The 8318-nt window shown below is 40.6% G+C and overlaps 1 protein-coding gene across 2 annotated transcripts; it reads right to left on the bottom strand.

Annotated features, from left to right (window-relative positions):
* Positions 1-201: 201 nt before the first annotated feature.
* LOC117941511 (minor histocompatibility antigen H13-like) lies at positions 202-5647 on the bottom strand. Of its 2 annotated transcripts, XM_034866515.1 has the most exons (5): positions 5221-5647; positions 2683-2718; positions 1622-1720; positions 488-570; positions 202-244 (listed from the first exon to the last, which is right to left on the bottom strand). In XM_034866515.1, exons 1-5 carry the CDS (start codon positions 5416-5418, stop codon positions 229-231), a joined length of 432 nt encoding a protein of 143 aa, XP_034722406.1. In that variant the 5' UTR covers positions 5419-5647; the 3' UTR covers positions 202-228. The 2 variants fall into 2 exon arrangements, with proteins under 2 accessions (XP_034722406.1, XP_034722407.1); XM_034866516.1 differs by lacking the exon at positions 2683-2718.
* Between the last annotated feature and the right edge of the window lie 2671 nt (positions 5648-8318).

Here is an 8318-nt window from a genome sequence, read left to right as displayed (position 1 = left end):
GGGGGGGGGGTCTCTGCTCTGAGTCTGTCTTTACGTCTTTGTTGTGTTGTGAAAAAGCTCAATAAACAAAGTGGGCTCACACCCGTTAGTTGAACGTTTCTTGTACTTCCTGCTTCATTTTGCTCAGCCTCCTCAATCTTAAAACTACGGAAGCCTGAAGATTCAAATGGGGGGAAAAGCCCCAATTTTTACATGATAAATATGTTGTTATTGTACAAAATCAAAAATTCAGAGACACAGAGGATTGAGCTCTCTCGTTGAAACAAAGCTTCTGAATTAACGAGACAGTTAACTCGTAAAAAGTGAAGAATTTCTGATTATCTTGAACTTTAGGATATAATCTCCTACGGATGAGAGAATATCTCGTACGTGTGGTATAACATTTTGGTTTGTATTCGGCCGACATTTCCTTCAACTATTCACGTTGGCGCCTTTCAGGGCTTCTGTCCCTTGTTGTGTGATATTTCCCAGCATGCAGTGTGTTTACCTCATGGTGTGGGACAGAGCCAGGACGCCGAGGCCGAAGAAGTAGACCGACAGCAGCAGGTTGATGTACTCTTGAGAGAACACCTGCATCAGAAACAGATCTGAGTGGGACGCTCCAAACTTAATTATATTAATTATAACTCGTCTCCTGCTCACGCAAAGAGGTTTTTATTTGATACTGAGGAGGACATTCGGTCGGAGCCTAAAAAGTACTGACTGCTGTACCCAGAAGTACTACAACTGCGTAACATTATAAGGACTTGGGTACCGGCAGGTTTTGGGATATGAGACGAGCTCTTCTAGCAGCTGCTTGACCATAACAGGACTTTTGTGACATACTATACTACGACTTATTCATCATTTTTTGGGAAATACTATACTATGACTTTATGAGTTGTTTCGACATATTACACTATGACATTTTTATTTTTGTCATACTATACTATGACTTTTTGGGATTTTTTGACATTATACTACAACTTATTCATCATTTTTAGGGAAATACTGTACTATGTCTATGAGTTGTTTTGACACATTATGCTATGACTTATTTTTTAACATACTATACAATGACTTTTTACATTTTTTGGGAAATCATGACTTTATGAGTTGTTTAAAACATTATACTATGACTTTCTTTACCTTTTCGACAGACTATACTGGGACTGTATTATGAGTTGTTTTGACACACTATGAGTTTTTATGACTTTCATAATTTGGTTTGGAAATACTAGACTATGAGTTTTGACATACTATACTATGACTTTTTCAATATACTATGAAGTACTAAGTCTTCCAGCGCTGCAGCGCTTTGAAGATATATGTTGCACGGCTGCATGTAAAAGAGGAATATTAGAGGAATCCTCCCTTTCATAGCCGTAGAAACGGTTTAGAGGAATATAAAACCTAAATATTATGTGCATGTGGAGGTAGTCAGTGATGAGAACCCTGGTTTCCTCTGACTAGCCACAGCTGGCTCCATGTCCACATCTCTCTCTATTCTGACGACGCTCCGGCCCGCAGTCCTTCGTCACATCAACCGCCAGACAGACGCACATACACAACACTACACAGGCCACAGGAAGAGTCTCTGCAGCAAGGCCCCTGGAGAAGGGCTGAGGAAACCCCGCGTCACCTTGAAGAAGAGGTAGAGCCCGAACAGAGTGCAGCTGGCGATGATGGGAAACCTCGCCGCGTCTCGACTGGTGATCGTTTCTGGCATATCTGATGCATTCTGGGAGGGGAGGGGGAGGAGGGAGGGAAAGAGAGAGAGAGGTAAGTTATTAGACACACACTTTAATTCTGAAATAAAACACAAACTAGCTTTCACTTCAGTGCAAACCAACGTCTCTGCTTCTCATTCCCCCTGCTCTGGGGTCCCCCCCTCTCTCAGAAGCCAGGGAAGTGAAACAACATGAGGAAAAAGGAAGGAAGGAAGGAAGGAAGGAAGGGATCCTTGTTGTAGCACTAAGGAACCTGGAGGACTCTGGATCTGAGACACCACAATAATGCAGTAACAGGTTTATCTACATCTTTAGACTATTTAAGCAGTCTTTAAGCACATTTTTGTATTCTCAACTTGTATATATTCCAATATTTGTTATTGTATTTTATCCTATTATTATTTCATGTATATGTGATCCAAGTATTTCATTATATTTATAATCTGTGCCGTGTGAATGATTTTGCTGCTGGAACACTATCTATCTATCTAAGAGCACTTTGTTCAGTTGGATCATGATGGTGAATTCTGCATCATGAACACAACACACAGTGTTAAAGTGTTTACTGTCACTAGTGCTGTGAACACAGACGTAGCAGCACTGCCTGCTACGTCGTTGGCTTGTGGACTAACAATGAAGCTTTGTGAACCTCTGTCTTTATTTCCAGATCTCACTAGATGATGCTCTCTGTAAAAAGCTCGCCGAATTGCCATTCCTTTAACCTTTTTTTTCAGCCAGCACATCTCCACTAGACTGCAAATTTCCATGTAAATAATCACTACTTTTAGTGTGTATAGAGCAGCATATCTCCACCAGACTCCATGTATATAATCACTACTTTTAGCGTGTATAGAGCAGCATATCTCCACCAGACTCCATGTAAATAATCACTACTTTTAGTGTGTATAGAGCAGCATATCTCAGTGTGTGTCTGTGTGTGTGTATTTGGTGCTCTAAGCTCTCCAATACTCACTCTGAAACCAGAATCGTAATCATTTTCTCCGAGCTCCTACAGCAGACAGACAGACAGACAGGATGGATGGACAGACAGATGTGCACAGACAGGGAGAGAGAGAGGGATCAGATCGGAAAGAAGAGGACAGGAAGCAGGGCCCAAAAATCAAACCAGTGATGATGAAATGAAGCGTGCTGAGCCACTAGATGGCGCTCTCTGTCCAACAGGGTGGAACACACTGATTGGCCGTTCCTCTAACCCTCGCGTCGTCCTCCCGTCGATCTGCAGCTTCGGCTTTTCTGGGTTGAAATTAACATTTTGTTCTTTTTCTACACTTTGACGTTTTTGTCAATTTTATTCAAATTTTTCTGTCACTTTTAACAATTCTTTAACTTATGTTTTAGTAAATGTTTTAACAGTTGTTGCTTTTTCTAATGTTTGTCATTTTTGACATTTAAAATTGTTGTGTCAATTCAATTCCAAATTTTTTGTCCCTTTTGACAATTTTTTAATTGTGATTTGGTCATTTTTTTAAATTATTTTTGCTGCTTTTTCCCCAATATTGTTGAGGTTTTCATTGTCACTTTTTCCAACGTTCTTCTGTCATAGTTCTGATATAGAAAACTTTTGTACACGGGTGACCCGAGGACAACAGGATGGTTAAACCTCTCTCTTTGAACAGAGAGCGCCACCTAGTGAGCTCAGGAAGTAAAAGCTTCATTTGACCATCGCTACAAACAACTCAACAGGAAATAAATTATATTGGTTGAATTCTGAGAGGAAAGGCTTCAAATGACTCAAGATTATACAAATGGCTGACAGAGGAAGGAGAGGGAGAGAGAGAGAGGAAGAGAGAGAGAAGAGAAGAGATGAGAAACAAAGGAGAAGGATGACGTGCAACAAAAGGATCAGGAGCCGGATTTACCCCAATAACACCTGAGATAATACCTGCCTCTGGCTGATGGTGTTCTGGGTTTTATTGCCGTTGCCTTTCCTTAAACTTTGTGTCAAACTATATCACAATAAACCTTCAGTTATGATCAGCTGTCAGACACACGATCAACTTGTTGGAACAGTGGAAAAAAAGACTGCTTCTGATACTTTAATTTTGTTTCTGTGCCACCAGACTCCATGTAAATAATCACTACATTTAGCATGTATAGAGCAGCATATCTCCACCAGACTCCATGTAAATAATCACTACTTTTAGCGTGTATAGAGCAGCATATCTCCACCAGACTCCATGTAAATAATCACTACTTTTAGCGTGTATAGAGCAGCATATCTCCAGATGAACCAAGACAGCTTTTTTTAACTAAAAGGTCCATCTTTGCAGGGATCCATCCCATAATGTTAGAATAATAATCTAAGTCTGTTGGCGCCAAAAACAGAACTTTTAGTGGGCGATTAAACACAGAAAAATTGAGAAAACCCTTTAAATACATCACTTGAATAAATGTTTTTTCCACCTATCACCTCCACCCTGCAGAGGCTGTGGTTGTTCCAAAAGCTAACCGGCACAACTGCGCATGTCCGCAAAACCCCCGAAAATAATGCAAATAATCCCTCTTGTACACGTGTACACACACACACACACACACACACACACAATTAGTATGACAGCCGGTAAACACACCTGGGGGGACCACAAGACCACTACCGGACAAATCATTAATATTCGTGTTTTGACACTTTAAATATGACAAGTTAATATAAATGTTACGCCAATAACCCAAAAATAACCGTTATAATAAGTAACAGCTGTTACGTCAGTTCTACTTTACTACTTGTGCACATTCAAAATAAAGTCAATAAATCCATACCCGTCTTTATTGTTATTACTATAAAACATTAACCTACCTGTAGCAGTGATATTTTAGACAGATGGCTGTTAGCCGAATTAGCTGTTAGCTAAGCTAACGTTAGCTTCTCGGTGGAGGCTAACGGTCGGAAGTTACGCAAAATTACGGACAATCTCGCAAAATATAGGCCAAAATAATTGTATATTTTTAATACTTTCACCGGGAACAGTGTGTTGGTTACGATACACGCGTTTCTTGTGTGAAAGTACTAAAAATAAACAACTACTAGAGTCTATATTTTGCGATATTCTGCGTAATTTTGCCAAACTTCCGACCGTTAGCTGTAGCGGTTTTCCGTTAGCTTTCAGTTTAGCTAACAGCTAATTCGGCAAACCGCTAGCTGGCTAAAACAACACTGGGGAAAGCTAGCTACCAGCTAGCTAGCTAGCAACTGAAGCTAACGGCAAACCGCTACAGCTAACGGTCGGAAGTTACGCAAAATTACGCAAAATATCGCAAAAACATAGGCTATAATAACTGTATATTTTCAATACGTTCACCCCGGTGACGTGTGTTCGTTTCCCGAGTGTTTTAACCCCAAAACCACGACATTTTCCACAAATGCATTAGTTTTTATACCTGAAGTAAACAGTCGTTACCGTACCTGTAACTAACGCAACGTATCTTCTAGCTAGCCTTTTTACCGTAAACCGTTAATATTAATATTAATAACTACGCGGTCTGTGTCCTTTACCTTGGATTTGGAGCAGGTGACGGACCGCAGGGCTCCGAAGAAAATGGGCAGCAGCGCCATGAGCACCAGGCTGCCGTACGCCAGCGCCGTGCCCTCGGGAGTCGCCACGAATTTAGCCGTGGCGTTGAGCACCTGGGTCCCGTTGGACTCGGTGACGTTCAGGGCCTCCGCGGCCGGGACGGGGTCTGCCTCGGACATGGTTCTCTTCAGGGACGGGGTTGTCTATGCGGGACCGCGGGCAGGGCTTGAGCGGCGGCGGCGGCGGCGGGGGACTGGCAGACGGGCAGAGGAGGAGGAGGAGGAGGATCTGGACCCGGCTGTGTGGTTCTCATTCATGGACGAGGTCCTGCTGCTGTAAGGCCACGTTTCCTAAAAACACGGAGAGGAGGCAGTGACGCAGGCGAGGAGGTATCACTCCGCCAAGGTTTCCGGGCAGCGAGCTTCTTCTTTTTTTTTTTTTTTTTTTATAAAAAAAAATATGTATATTTTGGAGATTTTACAAACATGTTTAAATAATTCGGAAACATACAGAAAAATGTGTTCTACAAGTTAAATTTTTTATAAAATATTTTATAAAAATAAATTTATATACAAAATAAATGAGTAAGTAAATAACAAATATGTTCTTTAAATAAACATTTTTGTAAAATATTTTTTTATAAAAAATAAATTAGTAACTAAATTACAAATATGTTCTATGAATAAAATATTTTATTAAAATAGGTTCATATAAAATATGAATGAGTAAGTAAATAAAATTATGTTCTATAAATAAATATTTTTATAAAATAATTTTCTATTAAAAGAAATGAGTTAGTAAATATAAAATATGTTCTGTAAATAAAATGTAAATAATCAATACTTTTAGATTTTAATACCTATTAGTTTCTTTTTTTCGACTTTTTTTTAAATATTTATTGTATATATATATATATATATATATATATATATATATAGATATATATATATATATATATATATAGATATATATTTATACATACAAAAAAAATTCCGATGAAGAGTAGTATGATTTTTTTTTTATTCCATCTATTCTGCAACCTGTGATATGACGTCTAACCTAACAGGTAATGCCCCCCCCTAGGGTCCACTGGAAGTGGGAGGACTATGTGGCTGAACCCCTCAGATGTTGATGTTTATCTGAAGTTGACACCACATCTTCACATAGAAGAGACGATCTCTGCAGGCAGGAAGTGACGCGTCTGCCTCCACATCCAGCTGCAGACGCGCAGCAGCACTTTTAAGGATTACTATCATTATTATTTAAGGTCTCTGAGACTAACACAACTGTCCCTCTGTATGGAGAACCTTTAGGATGATAATCTATTTAGTTTCATCTCCATATTGTATTATTTATATTGTTTATTCATCATAGAGCAGCATATCTCCACCAGACTCCATGTAAATAATCACTACTTTTAGCGTGTATAGAGCAGCATATCTCCACCAGACTCCATGTAAATAATCACTACTTTTAGCGTGTATAGCGCAGCATATCTCCACCAGACTCCATGTAAATAATCACTACTTTTAGCATATATAGAGCAGCATATCTCCACCAGACTCCATGTAAATAATCACTACTTTTAGCATGTTTAAAGCAGCATATCTTCACCAGACTCCATGTAAATAATCACTACTTTTAGCATGTATAGAGCAGCATATCTCCACCAGACTCCATGTAAATAATCACTACTTTTAGCGTGTATAGAGCAGCATATCTCCACCAGACTCCATGTAAATAATCACTACTTTTAGCATTGTAAAACACACTTTATGCAAAGTGGCCAGACATTACAGCTCATCCCTCTTCTTTCTCCTCCTCTTGTTTGTCTTCTTATCTTGCTTTTCCATCATCCTGCTTCCTCCAGCTCAGTTTGATGTTGTCGTCCCCTATCTGAGGGTCGATAAAGTTTTATCTTTATCTTCTTTTAATTTGCTTCAAGACTCATCTTTGTTCTGTTTTAGCATCCCAGTATAAAACATGATGTACCTGATCCAACATGGCCGCCCATGGCCGCACAGCAGGGTCGTTCAGGTCCACGTTCTTCTTATTCTCTAACTTCACTTTCATCCCTTTCTTTGTAACAGTAACCACTTTCAAAAAGTACTAGACAGACAGACAGACAGACAGACAGACAGACAGACAGACGGACGGATGGACACCAAAAGTCCTTCTCCATGTCTTCTCCATGTCTTCTCCAGGTATTATCCATGTCTTCTCCATGTCTTATCCAGGTCTTCTTCATGTCTTCTCCGGGTCTTATCCATGTCTTCTCCATGTCTTCTCCGGGTCTTATCAATGTCTTCTCCATGTCTTATCCAGGTCTTCTCCATGTCTTCTCCGGGTTTTATCCATGTCTTCTCCAGGTCTTCTCCATGTCTTCTCCAGGTCTTCTCCAGGTTTTCTCCAGGTCTTCTCCATGTCTTCTCCATGTCTTATCCATGTCTTCACCCTGTCTTCTCCGGGTCTTATCCATGTCTTCTCCAGGTCTTATCCATGTCTTCTCCAGGTCTTCTCCAGGTCTTCTCCATGTCTTATCCAGGTCTTCTCCAGGTCTTCTCCATGTCTTCTCTATGTCTTCTCCATGTCTTCTCTATGTCTTCTCCAGGTCTTCTCCATCTCTTCTCCAGGTCTTCTCTAGGTCTTCTCTAGGTCTTCTCTAGGTCTTCTCCATGTCTTCTATATGTCTTCTCCAGGTCTTCTCCATGTCTTCTTGATGTCTTCTCCAGGTCTTCTCCATGTCTTAGCCATGTCTTCTCCATGTCTTCTCCATGTCTTCTCTATGTCTTCTCCAGGTCTTCTCCATGTCTTCTCCATGACTTCTCCAGGTCTTCTCTAGGTCTTCTCCATGTCTTCCATATGTCTTCTCCAGGTCTTCTCCATGTCTTCTCCATGTCTTCTCCAGGTCTTTTACAGGTCTTGTCCATGTCTTCCCCATGTCTTCTCCGAGCTTCTCCCACACCCGCTGCTTTGCCTCTTCCACAGCAGAGGCTGCAGTCCTTCGGGCCCGACCGTACCCTGCAACTGCGTCCGGAGTCCTCCGGGATAACATATCCCGGAAGGACTCCTTCTTCAG

This window comes from Etheostoma cragini, unplaced genomic scaffold, assembly GCF_013103735.1.
Source record: "Etheostoma cragini isolate CJK2018 unplaced genomic scaffold, CSU_Ecrag_1.0 ScbMSFa_895, whole genome shotgun sequence".
Taxonomy (NCBI): Eukaryota; Metazoa; Chordata; class Actinopteri; order Perciformes; family Percidae; genus Etheostoma; species Etheostoma cragini.
The sequence above is the reverse complement of the archived record's forward strand: the minus strand, read 5'-3'. Positions and strand labels throughout refer to the sequence as shown.

Bases quoted from the DNA above. Each gene is read 5' to 3' on its own strand.
- LOC117941511 (XM_034866515.1), bottom strand. From the start codon at position 5,418: ATGTCCGAGGCAGACCCCGTCCCGGCCGCGGAGGCCCTGAACGTCACC. The intron at 1,721-2,682 runs GTGAGTATTGGA...CTCCCCTCCCAG, and splicing joins ATTACGATTCTGGTTTCAGA to AATGCATCAGATATGCCAGA. The intron at 571-1,621 runs GTGACGCGGGGT...TTTCTGATGCAG, and splicing joins GGCTCTACCTCTTCTTCAAG to GTGTTCTCTCAAGAGTACAT.